The sequence below is a fragment of the Bacillus rossius genome, chromosome 3, assembly GCF_032445375.1.
Source record: "Bacillus rossius redtenbacheri isolate Brsri chromosome 3, Brsri_v3, whole genome shotgun sequence".
Taxonomy (NCBI): domain Eukaryota; kingdom Metazoa; phylum Arthropoda; class Insecta; order Phasmatodea; family Bacillidae; genus Bacillus; species Bacillus rossius.
Window position 1 is genome coordinate 28,760,561 of NC_086332.1, and position 20,132 is coordinate 28,780,692.

The 20,132-nt window shown below is 38.7% G+C and overlaps 1 protein-coding gene across 2 annotated transcripts in view; it reads left to right on the top strand.

Annotated features, from left to right (window-relative positions):
- The window catches only part of LOC134530438 (delta-1-pyrroline-5-carboxylate synthase), a 185,585-nt gene that overhangs the window by 30,251 nt on the left and 135,202 nt on the right, over window positions 1-20,132 (top strand). For both annotated transcript variants that reach the window (XM_063365255.1, XM_063365256.1), the window contains exon 2: window positions 14,356-14,412. In XM_063365255.1, the coding sequence (XP_063221325.1) occupies window positions 14,356-14,412 (57 nt within the window). The remainder of the gene's footprint in view (window positions 1-14,355; window positions 14,413-20,132) is intronic.

Consider the following 20,132-nt stretch of genomic DNA (forward strand, 5'->3'; position numbering starts at 1 on the left):
CAAAACTGAACTCAGAGGGTAAAGGAGAGCTTGTCCATTTTTTAAAAATAGATTTGGAAACGTGTCTATGATGAAATTTTGTGCTCTAAGTGCACTAAGTTTAGTTACTTTAAATAGCGAAAAATAGCCATGGCCGGTTTCGTTCGTAAGTATACAACACTATTTGGACATGACTCAAAAACTTGTTCAACTATAAAATTAAAAATGTTTTTACATTGTGTCGTTTAAGTCCGGGGCACAGAACTAATAAGTTAATTTGTGGTTAAGTATTAAAATCCTTGGAAAAAAATTAGTTCTTTTTTTCATCCGGAAGGGTAGGTTTTTATTTGTCTATATGATGGTAAAAAAACTTAAAGGTTGGGCCTATTATAGTACGTCAGTGACATTTCAAATACTCTAAAATTGTGAAAAATTAAATCTCGCAAATTGATGTGTGATTTTATTCCAACCACTAAATTGATTCGAGCCAACGTCGAAATTTTATTAATATTTTTCTTATTAGTCTTTTATTTTACATGACTTATCTGATCACATTAAATTTTTCAGGAAATTCAACACTCACAAAACCAAGCTTGTGCCTGAGTGGTACTAGTCTATTTACGCTACGTGTAGTATTTTAACTATATTATCCATGTAATGAAAAAAAGACATATTACTAAAGTTACCTAACTAGTTTAAACGCTATTTTTTTAAGAGTGGCCAAATTTTAGTTAAGATAAAGTATTACATTGATAAAACAATATATTAATTTAAAAATCACATATGAATTAATGCATGTATTTACCCTATGATTAAAACCCTACTTAAATATTAAATCAATATCATCATCTGTTAAATTTGTATATTTTTATTAGAAAATTACTTTTAGATTTTTTCTCAGGAAGAATAAATTTAAAAAAAAAAATTGGAAGCAAAAAATTCTGTGGATCTCTGAAATGTTTGGGGACTGATCGTGGTTAAGTGAACCGTAGGCTTCCAAACTCGTGCGGGCCTAGTCCAAGAAGCCTAAGATGTAGGGGAGGACGGGGCAAGTTGACGAGCGGGGCAAAACGACGAATGACTTAGTTCCACGTCATGTTATTAGATAGCACCACCTAACAGACACTACTAGCGCTCCACACTGGTGGGCACTAAAGAATCGCACAGTGAAGCCGCTGCCACCATTTAGTTGTTTGTTAGATGATGTTCGTACATTTGGTCTGACGTATTGTAATTTTCAAGAACTTCGAAGTAATATCTCATGGACAAACAGGTAAGATATTTGGTTATTCAATGCCACACATTATTACCTTAGACAATATACTTTTCTTAACCACTATATATTGTTAACCTTTTATATTTTTTCCTAGCGAAAAAATCCAATACTAATAACATTGCTGATCGGGGCAAGTTGACTGGGGCAAGATGACGACTCGTCATCTTGCCCCAAGTGCTTTTTTACAGTTGTTTTTTAATTGTTCATGCCCTACAGGCTTTCATTAAACAAAAATTCTAATTAACTACTTCCATTGAGCCAGGACCATTAAGAAATGCTACTGCCATTGAGCCAGGACCTACAAGAAATGACATTTCCATTAAACCAGGATCTTCAAGAAATATTTCTCCGATTGTGCCAGGACCTTCAATAAATACTTCTCCCGCAGCTTCCATTGAGCCAGGACCTTCAAGAAATTCTACTCCCGTTGAGCCAGGACTTTCAAGAAATGCTACTCTCATTAAGATAGGGCCTATAAGAAATGCTACTCCTGTTGAGCCAAAACTGTGCCGAAGTGTTTTCGATTTCAAACCATTGCCTAAAGAAAGATCATATGTGAGAAAAAGGATAAGTCATAAGCAATGTGCAAGTGTCATCACAAGCTCACCCATGAAAGCGATGCTGGTTCAGAGAAAAGCTCAGAGGATAGAACAAGAACGTTTGAAGCAATAAAGACATGAGTCTCGAGATGCAAAAAAAGGAACTGTTACTAAGAAACTGAAGTTCGATTCTCGAGAAAAATCCAAGAAGCTCCAACTTTCGCCAGGCATGACTTCAGCTCAAATATCCGAAGTGCAGTGTCTTGTGTGTGATGAGATTTATGTCGACCCTCCATCAGAAGATTGGATCGAGTGTTGCAAATGCCACATATGGTGGCATGAGGACTGCTCGAACTTTGAAGGAGGAAAATTTGTTTGCGATTATTGTTTATAAAAACACCAACTCTGAATTAGTTATGTAAGTTAACTATTAATTGTAATTTTCAACAAACCAAGCCTTTAATAATATGCCATATATGTAAAAAAAGCATGTAGCAATGTTAAATTAGTTAATTTACATTAGTTTGCATTCTAAGAATAAATATGTTTAAACTTGTGCAGAAATGTCATCTTACCCCGTAGTCAAAGTCATCTTGCCCCGGTAACGGGGCAAGATGGCACATTTGCATTATATTTTTAAAAGGGCAGAATTTTGGAGATAATATAGAAATATAGATTTTTCCATGTAGTTACACCACGATAAAAGACTATTCTAATCGTGTGTGGAAAGAAGGAAATCGTATTTCCAAAATTAAAATTATAAAAAATGACGAACTCTTAACATCGCCAACTTGCCCCGTCCTCCCCTACATCCAAGTTCTGTCCCTGCCCGATTATACCCGAACAATTCACCTTCGGCCAACCTCGGGTTTATTTATATATATTTATATTTCTCTGTTTATTTTAATGTAGCTATACTAACCTAACTAACCGTCCATAGTGTTTTAAAGTGTTTTAATGTAGCTAACCTAACCGACCACTTTTAATATTTGAATTCATTTTTCCTGCGCAAAAATAAAACAAATCCCGAAGTTGGCCGAAGGTGAATTGTTCGGGTGTAATCGGGAAGGGACAGAACTTGATGTGCATCTTGGGCTTCTCGCCTAGTCCCATCGCCGAGCTAGAGTCCAGCGGGGACGGGTTAGGTGCGGGCCGTAAAAGCGGGATGCTGAGCGGCGCGGCGGACGGGTGCTGGCCTCAGCTTGTTTACGGCCGGGACGCGCGGCCGCCGGTTGTTTCGGAACAGTTATTGCTGCGCACGGTGCACGGTGCACGGGCGTCCCGTTAAGAGCGCGCGGCGGTTATGGTCGCGGCGTCGCGCGTGTTCGAGCGACGCGCGAGTTTTACGGACGGACGGCGACCGCCGCGTGTAGTGCCTGCGCCGGCGAAACTGCGGCCGAGCGTAAACGCGGGATGGCGTTCCTGCGGAATAACCGCAGGACACGACCGTACTAAATAAGATTATACAAACGAGCAAATTATTTTAGGGCTAAGAAATAGAGAGGAAGAACTTCTCTTGTCTAATATAAAGTATGATAGTAGGTACCTATGCCTTAATTGTGAAGCCTAATTGAGAATTTATGCCTAGTATAACGAAAAATTTCCTGTCGTATCATTAATTTTTTTTTGTTTACGTTACTTACCTACAAATGTAAACCATACTTATACATGTTCTTAATTATGGAACCAATATAGATTTTTAAATAATTTAAACTTAATACATTTAAATCATTATTTTCGCTTTTTTTATTTTCAAATATTATTTGATTATTTTATAATTATATCTCACTGATTTTAATGAGGAAAACTTTTATTCTATAATTATTTAAGTATTTGTTTAAATACGATGCATGCTGGTGACTCAAATATTGCGAAAGATTGAAGCGATTGAAAAAGCACTCAAATAAATCGAGTTTTAAACGCTTTTTTTTTGTTTGTTTTTTAGTTCGAATTTATCAAAGTTGTTGCAACGTATAAAAGTAATATTATTTCAAGATTAAAGTATGTTCAAATATTCAAAATAAGGGTTCATGGCTAACATTGCTGCCTAGTCAAAGTTCAAATTTACGTTAAATCCAATATGTCAGACGGCTTTCGGCTCCCCTTTCACGAATTCTATGGTCGGAGGAACTATCATGTTGGTCAACATAGCGAAGTCTCTTCAATTTCGTCCTCACGTCTATAACCACTTTCGGGCTGTGTGCGAGCGAAGTGCTTTCAGTGCAGTTGTTATCGACTCCGGAAATCTTTTTTAATTATCTCAATTTCTCCCTGCAGCCATTGTTCGACTCCCGATTGTCACAAGCCAATTACCCTCCAGGTACCCCGGACACAATAACACCATTACGCTGTTAGACCATGGGTCGGACTGCAGAGGAAGATTAAAAGGAACTATCTAGCCTGCGCTGATTAAAGGATCTTGATATCGTCAGATTGGTGCTTTGCTCGGTTTAGCACGCCGATTGTTTTTTTTTTTTTTGTCTTTCCAATTATTGTAGGGCTTTTCCTGTAAAATCTCTTATGTTTGTTGCTGCGATCACAAATGTTCTCAACATATATATGATATAAATTATGTTATTTTAGATCTGCTTAAGGTCACGCAAGTATGTATTCTAAATAATAAACATGTGGCGTCAATTTTTTTCAGCTAGTGGATTATATTTTTACGAACGCGGGAGACAGGTCCACGACACGCGCCAGGTACCCGGGTGCCTGGTGGACCCGCACGGCCACTGACGTCATACGCGCAGTTCTTCGGGAATTATAGCGGCCTAACCTCGCTACCCCCGCCCCCTTGCCACCACGCCTTCCTTGCTCGGCGCTGTTATCTGTCCCTGAGTGACCTGGGAATCCAGCGGGCTTGCACAGCTAGTCGCGTGGGGTGGCGTGAATAACGCGCCGTTATTCTTGATGCTTCGAGCGTCGGGTTAGCCTGGGAGGACGCGACACGTCACAACCACTCCAGTCGGTTTCAGAAAGACTGCCAAGGGTATAAAAGCGGCGATGCCGGAATTCGCGGTAGTTCCTCGAGTTCCAACAGGTGAGTGAAGTGTGCGTTTGGCGAGGAGGACGGCAGCCCCCCCCCCCTTTTTTTAGCGAACGGTGGGACGCAGAGCGACGGAACTGTGTGTGTGTGACCAAGTGGAGCGATACTATGTGTGTACAGGCACGAGGTAAGGGGCGAACCACTGCTGAGCCTAGCTCCAGTGATGAGTGTGAGTGTGAACTGTGGACTGGAAACTACTTAGTGATTTGTGAACAGACATTAAGTGTGGTGATTTAATTAGTAATGCAAATATTATTATCAAATATAACTGTATAAAAATTAAATTGGTTATACATATGAACCTGTTTTCCCATTCGTAACAATATTTAGTAAAATATATAGAAATATTTTAGGCAAGGATAAAATACTGCATCATAAATTTACATTAAAATCCTCAGGTAATTGTTACAAGCAGGAAAATAAAGGTTCGAAAAGGGTAGCACAACTAATAAATTGCAGTGTTATTTGTTAGCTTATTATTTACAATATTAATTAAATTACAATATTTAAAATGCCTGTCCAAAAGTTAATCACACTTTCATTTATTCCACAGTTTACAATCCTCATTGGAGCTCGGATTGACAGTAGCTCTCCCTACTGCTCAATATTCACTTCCTCCCTCAGAGGCTGACATCGTTGTATTCAAACTTCTGAGTCCCTTTCTGGAATGGTCTCGCACCCCTTTGACATGTCGCGTCATCAGGGTCGACTAGAAGCCCGAATCTCCCAGAACAATGGCGTTCTAGTTACGCCACTCCACACAGTGGCCTCTGGGAGCCCGCAGAATCCTACAGATGGACTGAGGGTTCAATGAAAAAGCGCCGAGGAACGGGAAGCTGAGAGAGAGAGAGAGAGAGAGAGAGAGAGAGAGAGAGAGAGAGAGAGAGAGCGACAAGAAATGCGCCGCGTCAATGGGCCGCGCCCCACCCGGGAGCCAACGGACCAGCCAACCGGCCTCTGGCCCACCTCGCGGCCCCGCCTACAGTATGCTTGTGACATAATAGTAATGACAAGAAAAATAAATAATCAGCATTTCGCGTGAGACAGAGCCTAAACTACTTCCCTCGCAGTGAGACACGCGCGAGTAGAACCTCACTTCCTTGCTCCAAATACAGTTTCATCTTTGTCTAAGGGTATAACCTTGCGTTAAATGTGTAACCCGCCTTCCTTCCCCGAAGAAAGAGGGGTTGCATCCCTGACACACTCTGGGTAAATTTTATATTGTCACACAAAAATCTAAAAAACTTTAAATAATAATAAATGTAAAAATCACTATTTACCCAAGTAGCCGGGCGTAAACATAAAGAAGTAGCAAACAAATTGAGGGCTAGTCTGTGGTAACTAAATACTAAAAAAAAAAATAAACGCATATAGAGAGGTTTACTAGAATAGCCTTCAACATAATACAAAGTATGGCAATGAATTTACAATTTTGCGTATATGTCAATTACCAGTACGTCTCATACCAAACCTATAGATAGTTAAATATACAATACAAAATTTTACCTTCAACACACCTATAAATTATAGATTTAAATATTTCTGATACCATGTAACTAGTAATATAAGCCAGAAGCAAAAATCCTATACCAAAGGGCCTAGTTACAATAAAAGCATACATAAAATAAATACAACTATATAATTACGTAAAATATTAAATAAGAAATTAATAAAGTTCAAGGTCTTAAACGTATACGTTTTTGTTAAGAGTCGTAAATAATCACAGCTGTTTCCCTGACCTACGCAACAGCACAGCGAGGTCAAAAACGTATGCGCAAACACCGTATACAAGACGGGCCACTGCCTTAAAGTAGAAGTTCCTACATGCCAGGTCTCATAAAAGCAAAATCCGTTATCATAAGGGCTTAGCTATAAATTTGACTTCCTTAAAATATTCTCAAAAAGCCCTATAAACTTTCTCCAGTTTTCTTTATAACCAGTCATAAAACGGGCGAAGCGTAGGCCTTTTCATATTACTTTAAAAGCACGTAAAACAGACGTCTTCAAGATGGAATTCGTGCACGAATATTTAAGTCACCAAATTTTGCTAAATTGCTGTGAAACTCCAAAATGTGCAACACTGTTGGCGGGGGCCAAATCCAAATATACATGTCGCCTCTTTACCTTGCAGGTACCGGCGATCCGTAGCAAAGGCACTCCCATTTGTGCCCAACAAATTAAGTCCCCAGTCCGTGCACAATTGGTGACGGGCCGCCTCTCCATGTCCCGAGGCATTTGGCTCGTCTCCCGGCGAGACCTCGCGCGGAGCAGTCCGGCGACGTTTCCTCCACCACCGCCAGCAGTCGACAAGCCTCGCTCCCTCGTCCGGCGATCGTGACGTCAAGTTAGCAGCCGACGACACCGCGCCCAGTAGCCGTCCATGGGAACAGTATCGATATTACGTATTAAAGAAAACTGAATCAAACCCAAAACAAAATATTAAATTAATTAACTACACATATTAAAATGTTTAAATAAATTATGACTGGCTTAAATAAATACGGCAAACATATCTGAATATTTAAAAGAAAAAAAATATAATATTAAAGAAATTATATTAAAAGGGTGCAGGAAGACTGAGGCCCAGCAAGTGGCCTCTAATGCAATCACGTTAAATACAATCCCCAATAAATATAAACGACTAATCTCAATTCACCACGAGAATCATCGGCAGCCGAAATCACTGAGGCGTCGCGCCGATGTGGCGAGCGGACAGTGGTTCGATTCCAGCTCCATGCATGTATAAAATTCATGAGCACCATGTCGGCATCTAATTTTTCCAAAGGATTGTTAAAAAAAAAAAGCCTCGTAGTTTTAAGAACACGTCGTTTTTTACAACCTACAACTTTCATTTTAAACTGGAAAAATCCGCTACCTGTGATCTTCAACCCACTCACATAAATGCATTTATTGGGTGTAGTATAAAAAAAACTGATTTCAGTGCCCACCCAATTATTAATTATAAGGTTACGTATAAGGTATGCTTCAAACTCTGAGTTTAGACTTGTCTGTTTTGGAGGTTTTAAAAATCCAACATTTTGGCATATCTTGTTGCAGCTGGAAAGCAAATGGTAGTCCGTCGATGTGGCCTCCAACCCAGAAGCACCCATGCGGTTTGATGACCCTGACCATGTAAATTCTTCCATCAAGATTCAAAACAGTGCATACGTAGCTACGGGCAAGGAATCGGTCGAAGTCTGGAGTCAGCAAGATGCGAGCAAAGTAGATGCAGGCCCAGGAGAGCCGCCATGAAACCAGCTGTGTGTGACACCCTGGAGCGGCGAGAAGTTGTAACACGTTTTCTCCCCGCACGGCGTCCAATATACCCTCTCAGTGGAGCCGGGCAAACAGGGATATTGTCCGGGTGGGAGGGAGTAGGAAAGGGAGAAGCAGCCAATAGCGACCCACAAGTTCCCCCAACCCCGTTTCCCCCCCAGCAGAGAGCTCCCGTCAGCAGAACAAGCCATCTGGAGTGAGCAGAGACCACTTTCCCGACACACGGTCCCCGTCTCTCCCCACCACCATCTCCTCCTACATCACGACTAGCACTCCGGGATGCAGTAAAATGTTTTCCTACTCAAAAGAATGAAGCTTGTAAACTGACTCCCAAAGAACAACCCAACAATCATGATACAGCACCATTAAAAATGGAACTTTTTCTTCAAAGTTAATGAGAGATAACCATTATATTCACTGCAGGCCTCTCAAATTTTTTAAACTAAAACGAAATTTATTCCAATTTTCTGTTTCTTTTTTTATGATTATAACCATGCCAACATAGTTGTGTGGATTATTTTTCTAAACTGTGCCAAAAAAATTCAAATAGTTTTCACTGTAAGCAGATCTCTTCGTCATGGCAACAGAAAAGCGACTGCTCTGTAGCGATATGTGTGAACACTATGTTGATGTCAACTAGTTTTTTTTTTTGAAATCAGACTACTCAGATTTAATTTAATACTTATTTGTGATTATTTAGTTAAAGAGGCAATTTTTGTGTTCTTTCTTTATATAAATGTAATTCTAACTAAGCAAACTACCTTTCAAGTACTTCGAGCAACATCAGAATACCTACGCGTGGCTCACACAGTATCGGATGACGCTGACAATTATTGACTGACATTGTTTACGGTTGTTGATGAATAAAAAATATATATACTTTAGGGGAGTTGTCTGGGATTAGCTAATTTCTTAACTCTATCCAACGTTTCCTCGTGATTAACCTTTGATAGAGCTTCCAATCCGCAACAGCACTTTCCTTTTCTCGGTGCATCCAGATAATTGACTCTTCTTCAGTCGAAAAAACTTGAAGTTACACTAGTTCAAAAGTGCAGGAGGGATTATTGAGTATCAACCAGATGAATACATCTGTTCTTGGTGGAGGAAGTAAAGGGGATGTATCTGAAGGTGTTGGTTTTGTGATGTTTGCAAAGATATAATCCTACATTAGAAATCCTATAAGACAGAGAGAGGCCACGGCACACCAAGATCGAAGGTGGAAGGGTGGTCTAGCGGCAAGTGTTGGTGGAACGGTTTTGGTTGGCCAGGGCGGGGTTGGCAAAGACGCGGGGGAAGGAGCTACGAGAAAGAGGGGGGAGGGGGAATGTTGCAGGGCAGACTCTCTCGCGGCCAATTTGAGCCTCGAGGAGAAGGGGGGGGGGGGGGGTTTGCCTATTGAGTGAGCGTGTCGAGAACAGATGCCTCGCGGGTGAGAATTGGGAGTCGCCCAGAGAGGGTTCTCGCAGAATGGCAGCCAATTACTCGCGGAACAGGATCTTCCCCTTTACCCCTCCCGCCGCCGGCCCTCACTGAGGAATCGAAGGAGGATGTTTATTAAATAATTACTCAGCTTCAGGCCGGCGAATTTTGAATGGGGTGACGATGGGGTTACAAACTCAGTTATGTATTGTAAGATTCCTAATAGGTGTGCTTCTTCCAGCTTGACTTTGTGTAAACGACATACATAAAGGTGAAATATTAAATATTTATTTCTCGACTTCTGGGTTTAGACCATGTCAATTTTTAATGTTTTGGAAGTCAACGTTCGGAATATCTTGTTGAAAACTCTATTAAACTTCTACTATATATATATATATATATATATATATATATATATATATATATACACACACTTACTATCTCACTCTCTTATAATATGGTTTGCTGCTACATTCTCTTCAAGGATAAAGCTAAATAATTTTAAAGATTCACAACAATGCTATTGCTGCCATAAGATGTTTAATGTGAGGAATGGTTGCTATTCTTAGCAGTATATGTTAAAACACACCATTTTCTGCGGCAGTGCATTCCGCCGCACGCATGCGTGGTTTGCGTTGCTGACGAACTACCGCCGGCCAATGCTGCAAGCGCGCATGCGTCACATTGGTGCGGTTTTTGCGCATACCATGTGTGTTGCGATCTTGTATTTAAGCATCATAATGTACAGTATATCCATAAAATAATGTTAGTAAAATTGATTTTAATAGTATCAACTGTAAGTGTTGTAGAATGTTGGTTCTATTTCACAATTAAAGAGTAACTCAAACAGTTTTAGATAAGCGCAAGCGCGAATACTGCTTTGTCTATTTTTCGCTTGCAGCGCCACCTACGCAAGATGGCGACTCCTGAGCGTAAAGCGTTTTATGTTTGCAATTTGCTAAGAGTGAATCTGTAATTTCGGTTCAATGTGAATTTTGTTCAAATTTTAATTGTGATCCCCCGTATGGAAGAAACATCCTCCGATGGTATAGACAATAAAACTGCTCGAGGTTGATAGTCTGTACACTGCTTGTATTTAAAAAAAAACGTTGTAAACTGCTATTTGCGTTATTTGGAACCCAAAAACATAGTTTTTTTTTTTTTTTTTTTTGACTGTATTTTTGTCTGTCTGTGCCATCATAACTCAGAAGTTCTGAACATAATTCTATTAAATTCTTTGTTTTAGTAAGGTATTTTTTTAACTTAATCACTAGCTTGTCCGCCCGCTTGGTCTAGTGGCTAGTGTGTCTGGATGGTACGCCAGGGTCCCGGGTTCTTATTACTGGCCCTGGGTTCAGGACTGGGTGTTCGTAATATCGCCTTTGACTTTATCCCACAGAAGGCAATTGTAAACCACCGCAGAATTATTTTGCCTCGGCAAGCACAGGAACTTCACGGCTATCATCACCGTGGAGTTGCCTGTGCGACTCAACATCACCAAACACTAGATTACATAAATTTAAATTTCCACTCTCCAAATTAATACAGTATAAGAAAATATATTTCGTATTAATAATAAACATACCAAAACTACCAACCCCATTTTTACCATTTCGCGAGATTCTACCCATAAGGAGTGTAAAAAAAGGGAAAGTTCAGTTTTAGCAAGAAAAAAGCATACTTGCGAAGAGCTATAAGTAAAAAAAAAACTGAGACCGAAAAACAAGCACATAAATTTCTGTACTGTATTTTTTTTATTTGTTGAATTTTGACTGTTTAAATGAATGAAACTGGTTTAAATTTATTTTTCTTTTAAATAATTTAATGTCCGAAACTATTAAAGAAAAACCTGAGCTATTGGGGTAAGAATAATAAATCATATTGATACGATTGGAATAAAGGGTCCGGTAAGGATAGCCAAACTAATTAAGTTGAGATATATTTATTACCTAATATTTACATTATTCGTTATGTCATAGTAATTTAAATGTCATAAGGGCCACAATTTACTCTCCATACGGGCGCTCGGCTTGACAGTGGCTCTCCCTACTGCTCGTCTTTTACCTCGCACCTCTGTCCCAACACACTGCCTCGCACAACTCACTCGTCCGCCGCGCACACAACACAGTCTCGGATGATACGCTCCCCGATGCACCAGTCCTCGCGCACAAAGCCCGTCGCTCGTCGCCCGCTATGGCTCGCTCGCCAAGGGGTCACTACTCACCCGCTTCACTTCACTCCCATCCGCATGTCAGTCCCTATCATTTATACACCTTCCATGTCCTCCCCTGGAAAAGTATCGTAGTCCTCCTAAGTGCCGCGTCATCAGAATCCCCGACTGAACACGCGAAGCTTCGAGAACAATGGCGTCCAATTTACGCCACTTCACGCAGACCGGGGGCTCTGGGAACGTGCCGAATCCTCGGGAGCCACACAGAATTCTCCGGGCACAATGGCTAAGCGCTATGGAAGGGAAAGGGGGTTAACTAGGCGCCGCTGCTAATCGAATTAGACGTGTAGCGGTAATGGAGGGATGGGCGCAACCTGCATCGCACCATCTCCGCAGGAAGGTGCGCCGGCTGGCTGGCCATCCTCGTCGCTAGAGTCCTCGTAACATTTCAAAAACTAAATACATATTTAATTTTTTTTTACCATTTTACGAACTCCACTCATTAGAGGTGTAGAAGAGCTAGTTTAGGTTTAAAGAAGAAAATATATATACTACAACCGCATCTACAAGAGCTAAAGGTAAGAAACAAATCCTGAACAACATGCGTACAAATTAATGTCTCGTATTTTTTCCCCATTTGTTGAAATTTGACCAGTAGAGAAAGTACATATGAGGTACATTTAAATTTATTTTAAAAAATCGTATTTCCAAAACTAATAAATCAGGATCTAAAGTATTCAGTAATAATAAACAACTTATTTAACCAAACATAAGTTTTTTTTTACCAAATTCAAATTATATGAAATGTAAAAGTGTTAGGTTCAGTTTTCAGAAGAAAAATGCACTTTTCCAATTCTACTACAACTATAGGTACGAAACTAAGACAAAATTTAGAGTTAAGTGCATATTGCAGTTTACATTTTTATTTTTCGAAATAAAACAGGTAAGAGAGTGAACAGAGAGTAAGTTTTGTTTTATCAAAGAAATCATATCCACGGAACAAATCAAGGGGAAGGTAAGAAACTAAGCACCACTAATAAGTTACCATGTTTTGTTATTAATTTTTTCCAGCTTTGTCTACACACGAGATGAAATAAAGCGACGGGTGATATTTGGAAGTTTTGTTTCATTAATAGATCATTGGCTCTTTTTATCTACTAACACGTACCTACGATAAGAATTGTTATACCTGTATTTAATATTAAAAATAAAACAGCAATATTTTTTTCAAAAATCTTAAAATAATGTAAGTAACTTATCTGTTATAACGTGAAACAGGGGGATTTTTATTTTTAATATTTGTGTGCACACAATAAAATTAAATTTATTTGGACAAGTAAAAGATTACATTATTTTAATAGAAGTAAATTAGATGCATCTTTTACCAATTTCTAATTGGCTCCCTCATAACATGAAAAGGAGGTAGATGCGATTTCTCAAGGTAAAATATATCTCTGAGCACTCTAAACTAAGATTAATAAAATCTACATTATTAATGCGCGTTAAAAATTAAAAAGGTTTACGCACTACCACTTTTAAAATTTCAAACTCAAAATTTTTTTATGAATTTAATCTTATACAAATCTGACCATTTATTTCGACTATTTCTTTTCTTAAAACATTTGCAATAATTCACATACTTGTCTTACGATGGTACAATATCAGCAATGCCCTGAAATTGGCGCGAGCGAAGCCTCGGGTTATTAGCATATAAAAAGTATGAGAAATTTTGAGAAAATCAGTTTAGATTTATAAGTAGTATCGAATACACAAACGTGAATAATGTTAAAAAATATTTTTTTTTGTTATATTTGTAACTTTATTGGTAAATTATTAAAATATGAAAAATATTGAAACTATATTATTATATTATTATTTGCTATTATTAGTGTAAGTAATAATATTGACCATTCGAATCCAGGATACATTTTAAATATTGATATATTTTATTGTTAATTGTTTCAGCATTTAATCTGTTGATGAAAACCCAAAAGAAATAGAGCTGTTTGCCGGAAAAAAAATTGTCATATAAATACAAGGGCTGACTTCTTGCTTAAAATAATGGCACATAATTGTGTATCATTCTATATATAAGTGTCATTTCTTGAAACTCTTTTTGCAACAACATATAAAATGTTTGTTGGTTTTAATATTAAATCGCAATAATTTGTTGTAATTACTACTCTTAAATTAGACTGTTTGCATTCCCTTCATTGACTACAGTTATGACAAACATAAACTAAATTAATTCGAAGCCTGTTTTAACCAACCAAAATAGATTTAATAATATCTGAAATAGTAGTAGCCTACTAAAGAAGAGTAAAAAAAAGTATGTAAAAACCACAATGTAAATTGATTATTAAAAAAATCTATTTGTAAACTGATTTTAGTACATGACGCAAGTGAGCTGTGAGTTAAAAACTAAAGAAAATATCACGTGCTACCAAATACAAACAAAGGTTTACAAATGTATTATTATTAAAAAAACACAACAATATAAAATGAAAGTACAACGAGTGCAGCAACTCTCAGTGTGGTGGTTCTAGTCGTGACTGTACTCACTGTGGGTAATGGTGAAAGTGTAATAACAAGCCTGCTGGTAAAAAGCAGTGAAAGTGGTACTTCCGCTCATACGCTCTGTTTTATTCAGGCTGAGAAGCTGCAGGTGAGAGATGATCACCAGCTTGATGTCTCCAGGCTGCCTAGGGTGAGTTTTCTATAAATATATTTGTTACTACTAATTGCTTATATAACGTATGTGTGAATTCTTATAAATATTTTTATAAGTTCTTTATTGGTAAAAACTACACTTTTTATCATGCCAATGAAATATGGCAATGATTGATACCATACTTAGATGTGGCAGTATGAATTTAAACAATTAATTTAATTAAAATATCTGCCGTACTGTTTAGGTCATTAGGCAACACATATTACATTCATACACAAAACTCTTTATTTTAAAAGTCACCCGCAATTACTGTAAAGAGATATAAGATAACTGTATGTATTTATACATTAACGGTTTCACCTAAAGCAACTAATCTCCTTTAAGAAAAAATACTCTTATCAGTTTATTCTAAATAATAATGAGGTTGAAAATTTATTATATTTGTTACAAGCTAAATTATAGCTGTAGCAACAATAGTTGTATATGAAACAATGCAAAATGAGGCGTGCTTGAAAGCACGAGAACGTGTGATACTTTGCACGCTGGTCGGTCGGGAGGTAGTTCCAGCACTTCCCGCAGTGCCGGCGCGCGCGCCACTTGCGGCTGCACGCACACCCCGCCGCCGCACGCGACTGCCGATTGGTCACGCGACGCGCCGCGCAGCGCCAATCCATTACGCGGTCGCTAACCGGCTCCGGCTCCATCTGCGGAGTGCCGAGTGAGTTAACACACCTCTCCGCGACACATGGCGTGATCGGCTAATGCTGCCGGGGCTGCTTTCACGCCGAGTGGTCGCCTCGGCCTGCTCCGAGCAACCGACAGCACGGGCCTCTGCCAAACAACACGTCTGCTGATCTAGAACATACGCCATTGCAGTTTTGCACTGTTTGTAGAGACCGGAAAAATTCGCGAATTCATTTCGCGATAGGCTAAAATACAAATAGTTATACCTCAGTGCTGCCTCTGCTATTGGCTCACAACTCAACTGGAGGACTCTGGGCCAATTAGAAACACCCAGCCAAAGCTGTATCGAATCACAGGCTGCTACGCTGGGACGTCTCAAAACACAGCAGCCAATGAGTGGGTGACATTTGACCGAATGTTCGTAGAACTGTGGAGTTCAACCTGTAGGTCATTGAACCCGCGAATTTTTCCGGTCCCTAACTATTTGTCATTAATAGGGGCAGGCATTTTTCGCGAAAAAAAAATCTGAAGGCCTATTAGACTGCGACAAGGTATACTTGCAACAGAGGTTTATTCCCCGTGATTGGCAGCCGTCTGTGAGAAAAGTAGGTGCCTTATTTGACTGAACCACTCAGGACGCGTCTGCTTCCGCGTTGGGTTACTGTGGTTGGTGTTGTAACAATCGACATGTACCAGAAAAAAAGGAACCAAACGCGAAACACAGACGATTCTACAGTGTTTTAGCTTTCAGCTGGTCTCGGAATTTTTTCGCGAAATATGCATGCCTCTAGTCATGAAAATAAAACTGAAAACACAAACCTACATAAAACAAGCCTAAATCAGCTGATGTCAAACACATAAACCCAACTATGAACCTAAGCAGGTCTTAGGAAAGCTACTCTGACGGTGTTGCCGTTGTGTTGTCCATAATATACATCTTCATCGTTGTGTTCGTATGTTTGCTGCGTTGTCCAGGTTGTGTTATCTGCCTGCATTTACTGTTATTGTTGAAACTGTCTCGTCGTCGTTTTTTGCCCTCTGTGTTCGTCTGTACTGCTATTATTTTATTCAAGGCTAAATTCCTTCCACGGAATTCTTGTAATGTCTGATATTTAAATTCGTCTGTTCTATCGTCGTTGTTTTGTCCATAATGCCTGTTTAGATTCATCATTGGGTTTGTCTGTTTGACATCAGCTGATTTCGGCTTGTACTCTGTGGGTTTGTTTTCATTTTTATTTCTTAATTTGCATTCTTGAATTTTTTCTATGACAAACAGTGCAAAAATGCAATGGCGTACGTCCAAAAAAACCGTATTAAATCAAAGTTCCCCATTGTATGAATCATTTAAAGAAAGATGTATGGTGATAACTCACTGAAACGGCGTTCCAGGAGAACCCCGACCATCTTGACTTGAAGTGGATTAGGCAAAACCAACTTGGATTTTTCCCATTTTTGGGTCAAATAAACATTTTTAACTATTTATCTCAATTTCTGCGTGTCAAACCATAAATCATACCTTGCAGACGCTCTGTACCTTGTTTGTAACCACGTGTTTACTAACTAGCTCTAGCCTGTAAGCGCCGTGAGGAAAAAACTTAACACTTCGCGCGGGTGACTACAACTGTCATGATACCCACACCAGTTCCCAAGTGCTGACTTCGACAATTAACCAAAGCTAAGTCCTATGCTACGTCGAGCCGCAGAATGTTCTCACGAAAGATTTATTGCAAGTGGTATCAAATTATTTGATATAGCAAAATGGCGAGGCCTAAGCCCCCTCGAGTATTTTTACCGTGTTTTCCTTAAATCACTCCAGAATAGTTCTGGGATGTTGCTTAACAATAGGGCTCGACCGATTCTGGTGTTAAAATACAATGACTGCATTCTGCAATCAAGGGCGGCTCCAAGAATACCATATCTTTTCAGTTTATTTTCCTAGTTTAATTAATTGTTATTAAAAAAATAATCAACATTAATGGTAAAAGGGAGAATTAACCTATTTAGTAGCCTGTAATTCAAGGTGCTGGTCAACAGATTTCCAATGTAATTTAGTTTTCATATTTTCGTATTTAAAAAGACGTCTGTACTTATGTACACGCGTTATAACTTATAAGTTATACTTCTTTGACATGATAAAGAAATTGAAAGTTATCATGCATTCTAAAGGAAAAAAGAAGTGAGCTGAAGTAATAAAAATAAATAATCCTCCTTAAATAACACATAGGCATATTTATTTGTCCAGTGTATAGGCTGCATTCTTCGGTAAAAGAGACGGAAAGTTTCTAGGGTTGTCAGCTTGCAAGATGAGATAATTGCCAGAGCTATCAACCATAGTCTGCAGCAGTAGTTACCCTTGTGTAAGAAAGAGGGGGGGGGGAGGTTGATGGCGGTCGTGCACCTGGTCGTATGCTGTGTATTATCTATACAAAAAAAAGTGTCCTAGCATGTCAGGACAACCGATTTCTTCTTCCTTATGTTTGAGGCGGAATGTTTTCTACCTGATCTGTAAAAGATTCTTTCACCACATTTTGAACGAGCACCGGGCGTGCACTGTTTACAGACACGTATTTGTCACTACATGACCGATTCTCTTTCCGGTAAAACACAGCTAGCAAACAACGCGGGTGTTATTTATGTAACTAAACAACGATGTAAAAACATTTTCTGTATTAGTTTTCTCTACATTTACAACGCTGAATGTAGTGAAAATAAAAATCCACACAAATAACCTTAAAAGTTTAGTGGAGTTGGACTACGTTTATTTATTTATTTATTTATTTACGCTTTCTATGAAGCTGTGAAGGGGACTACCTACGAGCTAAAATAACCTGATTTGTATTACAAACACCACGTCATTTCAAAAGTCACACAGTATTCGAATCAAGAACATAAACACACACATTTTCCGTACCGATATTGGAGCGTCAACCAACCAAGGCTCGGAGAAAAGGATATATATTTAGTATATTTTTATGTAGTGTTGCTTGATAAACAAATCTGCCCATCCTGAATAATTTACCGAACCATCCTCTGTTCGTCCCCTGCAGTTTTCACCTCTACCTGCCAATCTGGATTAATTTTGGCGCTAGGGAACGGGACATAGCGTCCGTGACGCAATAAGGTCTCTCTGTAATTTATTCCCGTACCTCCTGAAAACCTCTATCTGCACCACGTTGCGTTACGGAATTCAATAATCCAATGCACGTCAATGGGGCGTCATTTTTATACAAAATCTGATGCAGTGCTAATGCAATGTGAACTATGCTGGTTAAAATGTTTTTTTGCTACTATAATTAAGTAAAATAGGTTGCATAGCTACCAGGCGTTCTGATGCTTCACCCTTTCAAACTGTGTTTTTTTCGAAGAGAACCCTTGACCTGAAAGAGTGGCACCAAGGACAACTTTTTAATATTTTTTGTACGTGTTAATTAATAATAAATTGAAAAAAAAAAGTTAAATTTCAATCTAATTATAAAGACAAATTATAATAACAAACCAGCACCCCTTAAGTTTACTAACCAAATATTATCGCATTTAATAGCTTCATTCAATGAAAGCTGCATTAATACAAAATTAACTGTTTAGTCTTAAGAAGTTGATTTTAATTCTCTTGCTTAAAAAAATTTATAATGACAACTATTTAATAACTATAGCCTATTAATAGTATTACTATATTTTCTGTCTCATTTTGAATTAGTTAAGCAGGTGACAATGTGTATCTTAGCCTGACTCATGTTTGAGTAACAAAACATTTGGCCTTTTCTTCCGTTATTTGCGCCTATCAGTCGTTAGTGTAAATGGGACGGAAATGGGCTAAATCCTGCGTTTAGGATTGACAGCCAGACGAAGCCTTATTCGCTTCTGGAGGGGGGAGAAGTGTATTTTCGGGTTTGTGTTGGGGCTGCCACTTCGTCTTCGGGTAAATTGGAGGGGAAAAGTTATTGTGGCACGCGAAGGCTTCACTTAATGAATCGGCATTCCCGTGGCGTCTCATTAATTAAGCCGTTGCGCGTGGGAACGTACGCAACATTCATCAACACATTCCATCCTCATCATCAACTTTTCATCACGCGAGATCTCTTTTGAGCTCAGTGGTTGGCGGCTCTATTGGACTAGATCCCCAGATTGCCCTTGGAGAAAGGGGGGAGGGCAAAACCACCACTTTTCGTGACGCATAGTAAAACATAATTGCAACTGCGTTTCACTTTTTACAGCAGAAATACTTTTCATACATTCATAAAATCATCTTTATTTTTTTTTCATAAAAGAAGGGGTGCTTGTTCTTTTGCATGATCAAATTAAGCATAGACTATAGTTGACATAAAAAGATAGAGATGCGTTCGTCATATTAGACTTTGAAAAGTGGTTAGTATCATCGACTCCATGTTTGTTCCAACTCAATTTTCTTGGCTAATATATAATGAGTAATCCTGAAGAAAACCAAATTGCGAAACTGTGTACTCTGGTTTCAGATTTTTTTAAATTAGCGATTCAATATTTAAAAAACAAATTTCATGTACACATGTTTTTCAATTTAATTATAATGAGAACTTTTTTCATTTGCTTGAAAACAAATCACGTTCAACGTAGTATAACTTGCGTTAAAGCACAACTAGAAGAAACGCGCATGCACATAGGACTTAGTCCTTTTAAAATTTCCGTCGCATGGTGCGCGTGAAATTTTTTTCCCCCATTAAAATTTCATCCTCAAAGCGCCTAAAAAATTCATCATTTCTAAAAAAAAAAACTGTTTGTGCAAAGAATTTCAGATCGTTTGCCGAGGAAGTAGCTAATTCTTTTCCTTCAACACAACAGTCGTGTGATAAACGGGAAGTACTCATTTATCACAATAGTTTAGTTTAGTCTCTACAAATCAAAATTGTAGTTGTAATCTCCTCAAAACCAAAACCAGGAACTTTCTGATTAGTCAAGCTCTGATTAGAACTGTTGGTTTTTTTAACTAACTAGCTGTAGTACCCATCGTTGATGGGTTTGATTCCCGTTTGGTCCAAGCGTTCAGATGCACTTAGCTCCGAATATCCATATCACTTCGAAAATAACATATTCGCAAT